General features: G+C 41.8%; 1 protein-coding gene across 1 annotated transcript in view; it reads right to left on the minus strand.

The window, feature by feature from the left end:
- TARS1 (threonyl-tRNA synthetase 1) overlaps positions 1 to 13,702 on the minus strand; it is a 39,014-nt gene extending 25,312 nt beyond the window's left edge. Inside the window, exons 1-6 of the mRNA XM_032214112.1 lie at positions 13,542 to 13,702; positions 11,750 to 11,830; positions 9,022 to 9,212; positions 6,739 to 6,862; positions 5,205 to 5,326; positions 2,172 to 2,289 (exon numbers count right to left, since the gene is read on the minus strand). Coding sequence (XP_032070003.1) covers positions 2,172 to 2,289; positions 5,205 to 5,326; positions 6,739 to 6,862; positions 9,022 to 9,212; positions 11,750 to 11,830; positions 13,542 to 13,562 — 657 coding nt within the window. The 5' untranslated portion in view covers positions 13,563 to 13,702. The remainder of the gene's footprint in view (positions 1 to 2,171; positions 2,290 to 5,204; positions 5,327 to 6,738; positions 6,863 to 9,021; positions 9,213 to 11,749; positions 11,831 to 13,541) is intronic.
- Positions 13,703 to 17,288: the final 3,586 nt, after the last annotated feature.

Here is a 17,288-nt window from a genome sequence, read left to right on the forward strand (position 1 = left end):
TTCTATTCTTTGAAAAATAGCCTGATGAAAGCTAGCTCTTCATGGATCTGTGCTTTCCATAAAACTTCCACTATGAATTTAATCATGCATTTCTTCTTGCATTCCCTTTATATTAATGTATTCCAAAGGCTGGGAAACCATTAAGATTCTCACTTAACGTCTCAGAATCCTATGAGACAGCATTACAGGGGTAGTCCTCGACATGCCACTGTAATGGATCCTGTTGATTATGGTCATACATCGTAACAATACTAAAGAAGGTTTTTGTTATAGTTTGCTAGGGGTATGGTTTTGCCAAAAACTGGAAGTGCTGGTTTTCAGCAAAGCCATCATAAACTGTGGTCACGTGACTACAGGATGTTGCAAACAGCTGAATGTGCAGCCATATTGCAAGTGCCCAAAGTTCAATCATGTGACCTTCCAAGTGGTCCTGACCATCAGAACGTCAAATCTAGGTCACAAGTCCGCCTTTCTGTCTTAACAGTCGCTAAGCCAGCTCCCCAAACACGAGAAACCCTCTGACGTGAATTCAAAAGATTCCTTTACTAGGAATGCTGGCAGCCCCAGCAAAAAGTTTATCTCGCAGGCTAACAAGTCCATCCAGCTAGAAGATCAATAGTTGTCTGCCTCACCTAATCATCTCCGCCACCTGCCTTTTAACCCCCAGAGCTAGGGTGGGGCTTCGTTAGCAGCTATGGCTCTTCCTTCCCCAGGATCAGCCCATGGATTTCCACTGCTCTCCTCTCCTCTTCCTTCTGCGCAGCCGTGCGTCAGGCACTGGACCCAGCTGTTCCTCCTCTTCTTCATCAACCACCTCCAGACCTGGGGGCTGTTGACTCTTCATCTGAGCGCTGACGGATGGCCCAGGCTCTGCCTCTGTCTCTCTCTCTCTCTGTCAGCTCCATTCCCTCTTTCCCCCTCGGAGCTCCCGGATTATACTGAAGCTGACCCTGATTCCCACGCCTCCTCCTCCTCTGATTCGGCTGCTGGGAGGGGCCGGCACCTGACAGGCCACAACAGCATCCTGCTATCCAAGTAGTTGCAAATGAGGAGGTTGTAAGCAAATAATCATTGTTGAAATGTGTTGAAATGTTAGCAGATAGCTCGGGTTGGTAGTGAGGCTGTTGGTTTGAGCTCCGAGCTTGGCAATTTGGTTGTGAACGTTTTGTCACCATTCAAGGAGACGTTGTCTGTGCGTTTTGAGTTGTGTGTCAAATTCAAAAAGCACTGATGATGTCCCCTCGAATGGTGACGGAATGTTTGCAACCAAATTGCCAAGCTCGGAGCTCAAACCAACAGCCTAATAATTGTTGCCTAATGTTTCCTACTGCAAGTCATTTCACAACTCTGTAAATGAAGGGGATGTAGGTACAAAGACATACTGTAGTGTTTGCACAGAGGAGGTTCATTAGGGGGGAAGGTTCATTAAGGGGAATTCTGACCATATTTCCTGCTTAGATCTCTGCAGCTTTCTTGTAAAAACCAGCCCAGAAATTAAGTTTACACTTAATTTCAAAACATCAAGCCATATTAGATTTGCACAGTGGCAGGATAGCCTAGAGGTGGAGTTCTTGCCTCACAATCAGGAGGCTGTGAGTTTAATCCAAGGTATTTCTCTCTCTGGGCACAATTATATCTGCTGAACAAAGCTCTGCATTGGCAACAGGAAGGGCATCCAGCCAGTAAACACTCAGTTCCATTTAGTTGACTCCACCCAAGGGATGATAATAAAGCCATACTAGGTTTGCAAAGTGAGGATTCTGTATTTGATGGAAAAGGATTTACAATCATGGCAATTGTAAGACGCATGGGTTTCAGCTCTATGGCTGGCTGGGGAATTCTGGGAGTTGAAGTCCATACATCTTAAAGTTGCCAAGGTTGGAAAACCCTGCATTAAAGGAAAGCCTATTTTGCAGACATGACATCCCACATTAAACATAGTGTCTGAGTAACTGAACTAGAAATAATGTAATAGTTTAAACAGAGAAAAAGGATGGATTCAACCAGCCTCTGGTGACACTCCAGGTTACAAAAACCGAGATGCTAAAGATATCAACTGAATCTTTAAAAAGCAGTTGAAATATGTCATATAATTAGAAAAGGTGTTGCAAAAATAACTAAATGCTCCTCTAAAAACTAAAGTTGGCGTGAGAGGATATTTTAGGGTCTACCTTAAACATTTCAAGTAAAGTTTCCTTCTTAATTTCCAGTCGCTCAAAAAGTTGTTTCTCTTTCATGATTTTCTTGCACAAGACTTCAATGGCAGGGAAGTCATTGCTAGACACACCCCTGAAATAAACAAAGATGTATCAATATCAGTTGTACTTATTGTTCTCTGACTTATTTTTTTTTTTTGCTTCTTAAACAGTCATTACTAAAAGCAAATTGCAGATCAAGAGGGATTTCCCTGAACTCAAGGGGAAAGTAGAAAGAAATTAAATATTTTTAGTTTGAAAACCTCCACCAACAGAGCAACAGTGTATATTTTATTTTAAACCTTTTACAGGCAGCATCTGATGAAAAGCCAGAAACAATAAACTTCGCAGATAAAAGATTTATAGCCATTTAGTAGGAACTGAACCCCTTCTTAAATGCCCCACACAGAAAAACTGAGCCAAAGTCATCAAAAAGATGCAGAAATAAACCCACAGCAGTTCAAGGAATCCCCTTATAAGAAAGGCACAGAAAAGTTCTCAGTTGCTAAGTTTTTGTAAAGATTTGCATAGGTCAGGGGTGTCAAACTCAATTTCATTGAGGGCCGAATCCGGGCGGTGGTTGACCTCGGGGAGGCTGGGCAGGCATGGCTGACTGGGTGAGTGTGGCCAACTGGGTGGGTGTGGCTAGCTTGACGCCGCTCACTGGGCGTGGCCAACTGGCTGGGTGTGACCAGCTGGACGCCATTCCCCAAACTGCTGGCATGTTTCCTCTTTGCACTGGGTAGACCGGGCCGAAGTGACGTGGGCAAGCCCCTTACATTTTCCAGGACAGCCTGCGGGCCTTGTGTTTGACACTCCTGGCATAGGGGAGTCTGAAGAACTCACGTTGGAAGCCTATATAGGTAGCCCTTGACTTACAATCATTTACTTAGTGACCACTTGGAGTTACAACAGTGCTGAAAAATTACTTACAACTGGTCCTCTCACCTACTACCAACATGGTGTCCCTGCTGCCATGTGATTGTAATTCGGGAGCTTGGCAACTGTCACACCCATTATCAATAGTTGCCGAGTCCTGTAGTCATGTGATCATCACATGGCACATTCTCAGATGGCTTCTAACAAGCAAAGTCAAGGGGGAAACTGGCAGGGAAAGTCACCAGTCTTAGTCAAGGTTCAAGGTTCATTTTATTTATATGCCGTCCTATTCCTGGCGGGACTCAGGGCGGCGCACAAACCCAAAGGAGGGGAAGGGAAACACAGGAACTACAACAAAAAGTACAGAGAATTTAAAACAACCAACAGCCACACGATTCGAGAGGGGAAGGGAACTCATCGACCCCAGGCCTGCTGACACAGCCAGGTTTTAACGGCTTTTCGGAAGGCCTGGAGAGAGGTGAGGGTCCGAATCTCTGCGGGGAGCTCGTTCCAAAGGGCCGGAGCCGCCACAGAGAAGGCCCTCCCCCGGGTAGTAGCCAGATGACATTGGCTAGTAGACGGAACCCGGAGGAGGCCTAATCTGCGTGATCTAATGGGTCTTTGGGAGGTAATTGGCAGCAGGTGGTCTCTCAAGTACCCAGGTCCAATACCATGAAGGGCTTTATAAGTGACGACTAGCACCTTGAAGCGTTTCCGGAGACCAATCGGTAACTAGCGCAGCTCGCAGAGGATAGGTGTAACGTGGGTGTACCGAGGTGCACCTACAATCGCTCGCGCGGCTGCATTCTGGACGAGCTGGAGTCTCCGAATGCTCTTCAAGGGCTGCCCCATGTAGAGCGCATTGCAGTAGTCCAGTCATGTGACATCTCAATGAAAAGCCACATTGCTTAACAATATGTTCTATTTAGAGGTGGGCTGCTGCCGGTTTGGACCAGTTCAGGCAAACCAGTAGTTCCGCCCATCAGCTGGGCCCATCCACCTGCCCCGGCTATATCCTGTCCTAAGTCAGGTTTCTGAAAGATGCCCTAATTTAGCAGTTCTCAACCTGTGGGTCGGGACCCCTTTGGGGGTCAAACGACCCTTTCATGGGGGTTGCCTAAGACCATCGGAAAACACATATTTCCCAAAAAATATGGTAAACATAAAATAATTTTATGGCTGGGGGTCAGCACAACATGAGGAATTGTATTAAAGGTTCGCGGCATTAGAAAGATTGAGACCCACTGCCCTAATTAATTCATGAGCCTCAAGCTAAGTTTCAAAAGAAATCAAGTCATTTCTTAGGAACACCATTTAGGCAATACCCTCTTGCTATCAGATCTGACCTCATTTTAATTGTGGCTGAACTTTGCCCGTTTCTTCCCTCCCCTCAGTCTGTGTCATAAATCACATTCTCCAACTAGGTGCACGCCCCACAAGCCTGCTGTAGTAATCTGAGATCCGACTCTAGCCAAAGTTATGCGTGGAATGCGCTCCCCCCCTTTCCTCACCATGGTAACTTTATAAGTTGACATCCTATATATCTCACTCTCTGATTCACTCGGCCCACACAGACCAGCTGATTTCCACGTCTCGCCCACTCTACTCACTGCGGCTGCCCAAGAAAGTGTGCTGGAAGCTGCGTGCATGAAATTGCCATGTTTTCGAAGCCGCACGCTCACATTTTTGGTTCTGCACTAGGCGAACTGGTTGTTAAATTATGTGAAGCTCACCTCTGATTCTACGAGGTGGCGCAGTGGTTAAATGCAGCACTGCAGGCTATTTCAGCTGACTGCAGTTCTGCAGTTCGGCTGTTCAAATCTCACCGGCTCAGGGTTGACTCAGCCTTCCATCCTTCTGAGGTGGGTAAAATGAGGACCCGGATTGTTGTTGGGGGCAATATGCTGACTCTGTAAACCGCTTAGAGAGGGCTGAAAGCCCTATGAAGCGGTATATAAGTCTAACTGCTATTGCTATTGCTATTTCCTCTTGTAGTCATAAATCAAGGACTCCTGTCATTACATCCTAATCTCATTCGTCCAGGAAAATGGGATTTAACCTTTTTCTCCTCATGTAGACACACAGACATACAAACACACGTACACAAACATATACACACAGAAAGCTTACCCATCTTCAAGGAACATATCATAGTAAAATCCATTCTCTATTGGTGGACCATAACATAAGCAACCACCGTATATTCTTTCCATGGCTTCGCCCATTATGTGAGCACTAGAATGCCAGTACACCTAACAGGGGAGAAAAGACAAAGAGAGCACATCAGACTTGTATTTGTAGACTCCAATTAATGCTATGCTGTCAAATTTAAGTCTGCCAACATAATTTCCTACCACCCTGAAACATTAATTATCAGACTATAGTATATTTAATGTTAATATTACATACATTTTAAAGTTTTATTGTGTTGCTTGGTTGTGAGCCGCCTAAGATTGCCTCTAGGTGAGATGGGAGGTATATAAACTTATTAAATAAATAAACAGTATAAATCAGTGTTTCTCATCTTTGGCAACATTAAGATGTATAGGCTTCAAGTTCCAGAATTCCTCAGACAGTCTGAGTTGGAGTTTGAAGTCCACATACCTTGAATTTGCCAAAGATGAGAAACACTGATACGAACCTTAACACTGAATTAGCACAGTTTATTCTCATTGACAAAAAAACTACAAGAAAACTTGAAAACTCCAGGCCAATCATGCGCACCAAATGATAACCCTTCCTTCTTTAGACTTCAATAACCCCCAAAGTTCTCCTTCCTCTCTATTTGTACTACAAACATTGATATGTTCCTTATAGTCTGCTTTCAATCAAGTTTGAGGTTTAACTCAATATATTAAAATTAATCTTTGGGGATGACCACACAAGTATATGGCCATACAGAAGTATACCCTGGAAATCTCTGCACCTAAGCACAAAGGTGCTTAGGTGTTGTGGCCCGCCTGTAGCCAGCAGAGATGGCAGCAGAGTCAGACAGTGAGGAGGTTGGGGAGGAACATGGGCCAGTCCTGGAGGCTGGGGAAGGCTCAGGCGAGGGCTCTGTCTCGGAAGCAGGGATGGGGCCAGGGCCATCTGACAGTTCTCAGCTGCTTTCAAAACTAGACAGCAGTGAGGCAGAGGAAGAGCTGGAGCCAGAAAAAAAAAACAGCTAAGAAATCAGGGTCGACTTGGGAGTAAAGCCACGGGTGGATGGTGAATTCCCCCTCCCATAGGAAATAAAAGAGGAGCGAAAGGGGAGTGGGCTTTTGCAGGAAACCATTTGTTCGTTCATTTGTTCATTAGTTAGTTCATTTCAGGAGTGTGAAAATCTGTCCGTGAATCTCAGAGATTCTGTGCCAAGTCTTTCCTTGCACAGCACTGGGTTTGGAAGATATTTACATGGCAGATTTCCAAGCTAGATAAGGTCTGTGATCATAAATTCACCTTTGAAAGAATGTTCATTCAGGCCTTTGCTGAATGTGAATGAGAGGAATTCACATTTATTTAATAAAGGGTTTTTTGTCGGAACCAGGAATCTGCTTCGTGCTTTTTGGGGAAGCCTAGGTCAGAACACTTGGTCTGACTTAGCTTCCAATCCTGGACAGGTTAGCCAGGTGCTCCCACCTGCTCAGGCTGTTCTTTTAATACAACTGAATTGATTACTTACTGCTTGAGCTTCTTCGTCATCAAACTTGAGTAATTCCAAGGTACAGTCTTTCTCCAGAGGACGATCAAGATCCCAAACCATTTTATCCACTCGAGCAATAACCGTGTTGTCAGCTAAACCTTGACTAAAAGTATGAAAAAATAATCATGTTGGTGCATATTAACACAATTTTTCTACTGCTTGTTTATTCTCAATGGCAACAGGGGAAAAAAAATCCCCAAACTCATTTTCATTATTTAAATATTATTTTATAAGGTAGTATACCCTGATATCGACGGGACGCGGTGGCTCAGTGGCTAAGATGCTGAGTTTGTCAATCAGAAAGGTCAGCAGTTTGGCGGTTCGAATCCCTAGCGCTGTGTAAGTGAGCTACCGTTACTTGTCCCAGCTTCTGCCAACCTAGCAGTTCGAAAGCATGTAAAAATGCAAGTAGAAAAATAGGGACCACTTTGGTGGGAAGGTAAAAGCGTTCCATGTGCCTTTGGCGTTTAGTCATGCTGGCCACATGACTACGGAGACATCTTCGGACAGCGCTGGCTCTTTGGCTTAAAAACTGAGATGAGCACCGCCAACCAGAGTCAGGAATGACTAACACGTATGTGCGGGGGGAACATTTACCTTTATCCTGATATCAGGGAAATATTTATGTGTTATTTTGGTACAAAGGTGTTTCTGGAATGTGCATTGAGACAAATTTTGATAATTTATTCAAACTGATCCTGAATAATAAGTATATTACCATATTTTTTGGAGTAAAAGATGCACCAAGGTTTTGAAGAGGCAAATTAAGAAAAAAAGTTTTTGCACTCTGCAAACCTCCCAAAAACGATCCATTTTTCATGAAAACGGGCCCGTTTTTCCCCGAAAAATGGCATGAATAGCCTTTAGGAAGCTTGCAGAATGAGGGGGGGGGGGTGGCCCCCCCAAAAAAACAATTAAAAAACCTTCTGGTTTTTTGTCAAAAAAATGCATGGATAACTTTTAGGAGGCTTATAGAGTGTTCCTGGAGGCTGGGGGAGGGGTAAAACTGAGCAAAAAACGAGCTGTTTTTTGCTCATTTCTGCCCTCCCCAGCCCCTAGGAGCACTCTGAAAGCTTCCTAGAAGCTCTGCACAGCCATTTTGGTAAAGGGGGCAGGGTTTCGGGAGGCCAAAAATGCTGTATTCAGTGTATAAGATGCACCCAGATTTTCAGCCTTTTTTGAGGGAAAAGGGTGTGTCTTATACTCCGAAAAATAAGGTATTTGAAATTTATCAGAACACAACTACTTATCTCATCAGATGTCACAAACACGCAAGGTGAGAAATGGCAACAAATGGCCTATGAAAACCAGGCAACACTGCCGTGAAAAATACTGAGGGAATGCATTGAACAAGAAAACAATAGAAAGCATTTTATAAGGTCCAGGGACACTTAGAACACCAGCACCGGTCCATGACATGCCAGAAACCAGGCCGTATAAATAGGCGAAAGCGCCATCTGCAGGATGCAGGCAGCATATGAAACTGAGCCCCCTCTGGGCCATCCAAAAACCTCTCTCCCCTGAACCAGTTCCTCGTGCCCAGAAGGTTGAGGGCCACAGTTAGAGAATATAGGAGTGTCCCTTTGGTTCTATTGCTCTGATGAATGGTTTTAAAGGCTAGGTTTTAACTATGTTAAAAAAATCATATTATTTCCTAAAATAAAAGTAACAACAAATAGCCTTGGAAAAAGAATAATTCGAGAAGTAAATTCTATTGAGGCGCTACACTGGCTATGTGTCTGATTTCAGATTAAATTAGAAAGGACAATAACTAATGATGAAGTATAAAATAAAGTATACAAACAGAAAGCAACATCTGGACTATATATTTGTTGTTTTTTGTCAACACCTAATTCACTGGCTGTTGTCACACTTCTGATCTCTTCCTAACTATAATGTCAGAAATGTCTGCAGGGCATCTGAAAACAACATAGCTAGATTTTTAAAAATTACATAATTGTCTTACTTAAATGTTTTTTTTCCTCAAAATAAGTTTCCTGGGCTGTACAAAGTAGCACAGAATACATAGATCTTGTATTAAAATTGCATCACTGGGTTACATTTAAATAAAAAAAAACATTTAACATCGGTTTATTTCCGTGTACAATTAGTAGAGAAGTCATTAAGATGTTCCCTCAATACAGAAAAATGGAGTGCTATAAAGAGTGACTGAGAAGAACATGGTTAGGGCGTGATTAAAAATTAAATGCACACATCTATGAACTGTAATTGCAATATGAATTTTCTAAAGGTAAAATATACCTGATCCCACAGGCAATTTGGTATGGTGTAGTCTTCCAGGATTCCGCATCAATTTGTTTGCCATCGGGTAAGGTCACTTTAATGGGCTGGCTGTCTTTAGCAGCTCGCTCTGCCAGAAGAGCATCATGTTCTGCTTTAAGTTTATGATACATTTCCAAACGCTGGTTAATATAGTCAGGCCATGGACTAAGCTGCATGGGATCAAGAAAGGTAAAGAAAAATGAATATTCTGGAGCCTACCTTTATTAAGTACCTTCTGTTTCCTGTATCTTCTTTATTCAGGGCAGTCTAAATAATTTTATATATCAATAAAGGAGAATATTTGTAGCTTTGGGTTGAAATGAAGGGGTCCCTGGTGCTCTCTTAGCTTGGTTGTTGTCTCGCAGACATTTCGCTACCATACTAGGTAACTTCATCAGTGCATCCAGACAGGGGTGAAATCCAGCAGGTTCTGGAGAACCTGTAGTGGAAATTTTGAGTAGTTCGGAGAACCACCAAATGCCACCTCTGGCTGGCCCCAGAGTAGGATGGGAATGGAGATTTTGCAGTATCTTTCCCCTGCCACACCCACCAAGCCACACCACGCCCACCAAGCCACACCCACAGAACCAGTAGTAAAAAAATTGAATTTCACCACTGCATCTAGAGCTTAGGTAATGAAATGTCTGCGGGAAAGCAACCAAGTTCAGAGAGCACCAAGGACCCTTCAATTTTATGTAGCCCTCTTCCCCCCCAAAAAGGAGAACTTTCAGAAAGTTTGAAGGAAATTCTTGAGGTCTATGATGCTGGTTTACGACCATAAAATAAGTTGATTTGAGGTTTTCAAAACTTCCAAGGAAAAATAAACCTCAAGAATGATTCCTCGCTCCACCCCAAAGTTCTATAATGACTAATCGTGTCACTGAGGGCAGTGGACACAGAATGCTGAAGGATTCTTAAAAGAGAACTGGAAAAAAATGGTGGGTGCTTAGAACAGAAACTCCCGAAATGAGCAACTTCTCGATAATGATCTCATGCATAAAATGTTTCAAAAGCATTAAATGCACTAAAAACATTGATTAGTAATATGAATGTTTATTTCTATCCACAACAGCCATTCTTTCAGTGGTGAAAACAACCATCAGTTAGAAATCTTTGCAATACTACAATCACACATTGACTTAGAATTTGCTGTTTTAACTAAAAAAAAAAATTCTTCTGTATTGATAAGCACAAGTAGCAATTGTTGGGAGAAGTCTTGACTTTTGTGTGCAATATTTCAAAGTTTCCCAAAGATATTCGGTCATCTAATGATGGAAACAAATTTTGGTATTTATTGTTTTGATCCAAGAAGGTTTTATTTATTTATTTAACTCTCTCAAAGAGACTCAGGGTGGCTTACAAGTAAAAAAAAGGGAAAGGGAAGGACATACAAAAACAAGACAACATTAAAAGATCCACAACATTCACAACTTAGGATGGGGCTGGACAAAGTCAACAGCCCCAGGCCTGCCGGAACAGCCAGGTCTTGGTTGCTTTGCGGAAGAGTCGTAAGGGTCCAGATCTCCGCGGGGAGATCGTTCCATAGGGCCGGAGCAGCAACAGAGAAGGCCCTCCTCCGGGGAGTCGCCAGCCGACACTGACCCGCAGATGAAATCCAGAGGAGGCCTAATCTGTGCGATCTTATAGGCCTCAGGGAGGTAATCGGTTGTTTTCACATATTAGCTAATAATCCCCCAGAGACGTATATTTAGAAAAAGGATCTGCGTATTTCCTTGCAGTGTCCAGCACATTTCAATTAAGCCACATTTCAAAGCTATATCCATAGACATATATATATATATTTAATATATTTTTAAAAATTACATGAATAGACCGGGAGAAATTAGGGCATCAAGACCTAATTATGTACAGGAAGTCATAATTTAGCATCTGCCTTGTTTGGCAACCATTTGCAGTTACAACAGTGATAAAAAATCACTGTGATCTTTGCGACCAGTTCTTGCATTTGTCACCTTTACAGTTCTGTAAAGCAAAGGAATCCTGAAGTAAGGTCAAAAGTACAGGTTTTTTTGCTTGACAATCAAGTTGCCAGTCCCAACTGTGATTGCTAAAACCAAGACTACTGTACAGGTATTTTCTCGTAAGGTTCTTAAGATAAGTTGAGGCAGTTACATATGATTGGCAAAGGGGGGAATAAAACGGAAGGAGAAATTAATTACTTGCTTGTTTTTTATTGTTTTGCAATGAAGACAAAATCACAGACAGAAATAGTAGGTGTGTAAGTATAATATTTAATGAATTTGGGACATTTGATTTCCTAATAAACATATTCAAGGTCCAAATATTAGTGACTGTATAATATTTAATACTGAAGCACATAGTGGCTCGGTGGCTAAGATGTTGAGCTTGTCAATCATAAAGATCGGTAGTTCGGCAGTTCAAATCCCTAGTGAGTGAGCTCCCGTTACTTGTCCCAGCTTCTGCCAACCTAGCAGTTCAAAAGCATGTAAAAAACGCAAGTAGAAAAATAGGAACCACCTTTGGTAGGAAGGTAACAGTGTTCTGTGTGCCTTTGCCATTTAGTCATGCCAGCCACATGACCACAGAGATGTCTTTGGACAGCACTGGGTCTTCAGCTTTGAAACAGAGATACACTACCCTCTAGAGTCGGAAACGACTAGCACATATGTGCGAGGGAAACTTTACCTTATATTTAATGCATACATTAAATAAAATTGAGACAGACCTCAGAACGACTGCTGTCACCAGTTCCTTCCATGTTTTTCTTCTCTCCAGAAACTTTCTTTTTCTCCTTCCGAACAAGAATCTAAAACAACAAATGAAAGTGATCAAGCCACATAATTCAAAATGTTCTCAAATCAGTACTCTGTCCAAAAACACCAAGAACTTCAAGGATTTTTTGTATTAATGAAATATAGAGTACAAGTGCATTCTAAGTAATATAAAACCTTAGCTATTTTCATTAGCCAGGGATAGCTTTCTTAGTAAATCGAAAGAAAAGATACACATTACAGATATGAATGTGCGGTTCTCACTTTTAAGAAGTCCAAAGAAAGTATCCAAGTTAATTCTGATCAAATGCATCAGTCAAAAACTCACATAGAAAAACATTTTGTATATTGAAGTAAATCAACAAATCTGACATGCTTAAGGGATTTGAGGGTAAAATTCTGTCCTGATTTTTTTTTAATAACTTCATATAAAGATTACTAGAATGATATCTCAACTATCACATTTGAATTTCCCTTGTTCTAACATAAATAAAAGAACATGTAGAGATGGGTCTTGAAATCGTTTGAGTATTTAAGTTGAAAATATTTTGCAATTCAGCTAATAAAAAAATCAACATAAATAGATGTTGCAACTTTTCTACTGAACATGAATAATCAACTGCAACACAATTAGAAATAAATTATATGACTTATCTGACATGATGGCAGGAAAATGGCTCTATTTTTAGCCACTTCAAACATTTCTACTATTAAAAACTGGAAGTTATATTTGAATGATGTAAGAAACAAAATATAATTCTGACCCTGATTTACCGATCATATTTGTATCCTGGAACAATCAAAGCTTGAAAACCACAGTTAACTCTCATTTTTGGATGTCAATGGGACTTAAATGGGGAAGAAGAGGATGAAGAGGAGAAGGGTGAGAAGGAGAAGAAATCACCTTTTTTCCATTCATGTTTTAAACCATCTGAGTTACTGCAATATATTTAGCCCTGCCTAAAATTGCAATTAAAACACCTCTCAATTTGGTCCAGATGCATTAGCAGCATCTAAAACTTTTGAATTAGTATAAATAAAATATTGGAATGATTCTAATCAGAACAAGGAAATAAAATATAGGTTGCATTGAGATACAATCTGATCACCATGGAAATATATGCACAATATGTGACCACATGATTTCCCCCAAAAAGCGCACACACCCATCAGGGAAGAAGAGAAAACGAAAGTAGGAATCAATTCATAGGGAGGAAAATCACAAATAAAATAAAATAAAAATAGAAGTCCTTTCCCTCGATTTCAATCATTTGAAACGCTGCTTGTCACTTTTAAAACTCTAATAATAATAATATACATAAGATCCCCAAAAAGCTCACCACCTATCACCCGGGAAGAGAAAACGAAAGTCCTGTGAAAAATTAAACTGAAAGGGAGAAAAACAAAATCATATTTTTTTTTTATTTCAATCCATTTCATTTAGAGACGTAGCTTTCAGTAGGCCAGTCTCTCCCCTCCGGGATCCCACAACCTGCCCCACCTGCCTGATCCTTGAGCAGCCTTATGGGGGTTGTAATCCAGCGCACTGGAAGGTCAGGAACAAGGGGGAGACAATGGAAGACGAAGGAGTGAAGCGGTCCTAGGAAAAGTCCGCTTTACCCCACCGGCGTGGACGCCTTTTGGAGAGTCGAGGCGCTCTGGGAACCCAAACGAGGCCGACCGTGGGTAGCCCCGAGAGGAGCCGGGGAAGCGAAGCCGGACCCGGGAAAGGGCTGCTCTGCTTACCTGCTGCTCGGCTGCTTCCATCCTTCCGTCTACAGGATGAGCCTGTCCACAGGACCTCTTGTCAAGCGCGCCCGGGAAGCAGCGAGGAAGCGCCGACTGCTTGGCTGATGCAACGCGGTGCGCCGGATTGCGCGAAGCTCTCCGCCCCTCGGCGCCCGGGTGGGACGGCCTTGCCTGGGCGGAGTTTTGGGAGGTGCAAGGCCGGCGCCGGGTGGATGGGGCCGGTCTCAGTAGCCGGAGATGCCCCGCCTTCCAAGAAGCGCCCTCCAGATGGGTAGGAGTGGCGTTCCCAGGATCCGCGAGCGCGCAGGCAGCGCTTTTCTTCTGGGTTGCGCTTCTCGCTGCTCTGGCGGGCGCCGGGTTGGCGCTCGTCCGTGCTGAAGATTGAGGAACAGCCAACATGCCGATTGCAGAGGGCGAAAAATGCAATTTTGACCGAAGAAGGAGGAGGGAGCACGTACAGGTGGTCCTCAACTTACGATCACAACCAGTGGTGTATTAACCATTAAGCGGAGTTAAGCACGTGCTGAGGGCACCAGGCCGGGGTGGGGGTGGGGTGAGGGAACCACAAATTGAGAAAAAAATAAAAACCAAAGAAGATCTGTAACAGTATTACAAAGGAGGGGGCCACCAAGATTTGTCAGTGCTTTAGGGCAGTGTTTCTCAACCTTGGCAACTTGAAGATGTCTGGACTTCAACTCCCAGAATACTGGGAGTTGAAGTCCGGACATCTTCAAGTTGCCAAGGTTGAGAAACACTGCTTTAGGGCACCAGTGAGCCTTAATCCCCCCTGATCACAGCTGAGCCCAAAAGTTATGTTGCTAAGTGAGAATGTTTTTAAATTTCTTAAAAAGGACGTTTTAGATGTTAGGACTTGTCTCGCCACGTTTGTTAAGTGAATCACTGCAGTTGTTTACTGAATAACCCAGCTAAGTGAATCCGGCTTCCCCATTGACTTTGCTTGTCAGACGATCTCAAAAGGGGATCACTTGGGATACTGCCAACTGTCATAAATGTGAGTCAGTTGTCAAGCATCCAAATGTAAATCACATGACCATGCGCACTGGCCAGCTGCTCTCTTTCGGATCTGATGCTTCGGCCAGTTTCAGTACTCCGTGCCAAAAAAGGTTAACTATCACTGCCCTACACCTTTTCAGACAAATTGTTGTCCAATCGCTTCTCAAAAACCTCCAGTGTTGGAGCATTTACAACATCTGGAGGCAAGTCGTTCCACTGGTTTATTGTTCTCACTGTTGAAAGAAATGTCCTTCTGGGTTTGGCTCCAAGTGGGGAAAAAGACACTGGAGACATGGAGGCTGCTTGGAAAGTTGGTTTTAAAGGTGGACAGGACCACATGGCTTGAGTCCTGAACAGAAAAGTGATCACATGCTTCAATGTTGGTGGAGAAAAGAGAAGGACCGACTGAGATGCTGAGTCCCTGGTTTTATGCCCTCTCTGGCTTTTGAGCTTGCATTCTGATTGGTTGCCAGACTCACATGGGCCCATGCAGGGGCAACTCTCTAGGCTGCATTTTGAATCCAGGTTTGGTTGAGTTCTCAGATGCCATGTGGCAAGTTGGGTAAAGGGCCAATATTATCATGCCTTAATCCCATTTTCCTGGAGCTGAAGGGGAGAACTCTTTATTATGTAAAGTGGACTTGCTTGGCCTTCTTAATGGCCCATTGACAAAGTGGGGATGGACAGGAAGCTACAGGGAGCTATTCTGTCTTTTAAAACATGTTTCTTCCTTTTCACATCCAGAGAAATATTCTGCCTTTTCAATATTTCCTAGGATATTTCATTTTTCTGGGAGAGGGCTGGGTGATAACTTCCTACATCACTCTTAGGAATTATTTTAGTTCTAGGTTGGTTCTCTCCATCTCAACCTGTACACAGAGTGACAACTTCCATTCTTTCACCTATGGGCTTAAAAATGAGATGGAAGACAATATTGTGCTGCTAATGAGTTGCACATAAATTTTACAGCAATTTGATATTGCTGCAATATCCAAGCATGTGATGAGGGACTGGTAATAGATCAGATGCTGTTGTCTAACTCATGTAGTGAGTCACATCCAGTACAAGTTGTGAAGTAGACCATATCACAATGCATTTATCAACTGTAACCCTAAAGCAAATAACATTGTCATTAATCCAATCTAAATTAGATAAATTAAGAAGCAAGAACCAATTCGTTTTTCACTTTAAATACTTTAAATATTGAATAGACAGTGTTCATTAGTGTGCAAAATAGGTACTTAATATTAGAAATTGCTGTTTCACTCAAAACTGTTTAGTTATGATTGTGGAACAACAAAAATATTATATAATGGTAAATGGAGAACTAACAGAACCGATTGAAATAAAGAGAGGTACAAGACAAGGCTGCCCACTATCACCGCTACTCTTTGTCCTAACACTAGAGGTCTTAAATAGAAAGATCAGAGAAGAAGAAGAAATAAGAGGAATGAAAATTAAGAGAGAAGAGTATAAACTGCAAGCGTTCGCAGACGACTTAGTTTTCATTCTTGAAGATCCATTAGAAACCGCACCCAAATTGTTAGAAAGAATAGAGGAATATGGAGAAGTAGCAGGTTTGAAAATAAACAAAGATAAAACAAAGATCATGACAAAGAATATCCCAGCTACACAAAAGGAACAGTTGTCAGAAATGTTGCAGATTCAAAACGCAAGTAAGATTAAATATTTGGGGATACATTTATCACCTAGATGTAGCACTCTTAAAGAGGATAATTATACCAGATTAAAACGACAAATAGCAACCGATTTGGAGAAATGGGAAAACTTGCATTTATCAATGATGGGAAGAATTTCCACAATTAAAATGAACATTCTACCTAGAATTCTATATCTGTTTCAGACAATCCCAATTAGACTGGGTAAGGATTTTTTTCTAGACTTAAATAAAATAGTTTTGAAATTTATTTGGCAAGGGAAAAAAGCTAGAATAAAGCTTAAATTACTACAAGATGTTAGATCAAGAGGAGGTTTTGGTTTACCCGATTGGGAGCTATACTATCAGGCAGCAAACCTGATGTGGATTAAGGAGTGGATATCATTAAAAAACTTTAGATTATTGAACGTAGAAGGTCACGATTTGCTGTTGGGATGGCATGCTTTCTTATGGTATAAGGGAACTAAACCACATGGTTATTTTAGAAAACATTATATAAGGGAGGCGTTGTTGTTAAATTGGGAAAAGATTAAAAAATTACATTATTTAAAAATTCCAGTCTGGACATCAACAATTGAAGCATTCTCGTATCCGATAATACATAAAAAGGAACAAACAGTTAGATATATAGAATTATTGAATACAGAGGGTGAGCTCAAATCTAGTCAAGCGTTGAAGCAAGAAGGGATGGAAATGAACTGGTATTCATATGTACAGATACAATCTAGATATAATGAAGATAGAAAAACTAAAGGTCTCTATAATAAAATGACTGAGCTAGACAAAATTCTAACAGGTACCGATGAAAAAGTAATTAAAAAACTATATGGATATTTATTGGAGTTTAAATTGCATGAAGAACAAGTTAAACTATGATTGCTTGGGGGAAAAATTTTAAGTATGGGATTGATTTACAGAATTGGCAGAAATTGTGGTCTCAAAATTATAAAATGACAATGTCTACTGCATATAGAGAAAACTTGTATAAGATGTTTAACAGGTGGCATCTACCCCCGACCAGAATCGCAAGAATGTTCAAGAATAAATCAGAA

This window comes from Thamnophis elegans, chromosome 3 (assembly GCF_009769535.1).
Source record: "Thamnophis elegans isolate rThaEle1 chromosome 3, rThaEle1.pri, whole genome shotgun sequence".
Taxonomy (NCBI): Eukaryota; Metazoa; Chordata; class Lepidosauria; order Squamata; family Colubridae; genus Thamnophis; species Thamnophis elegans.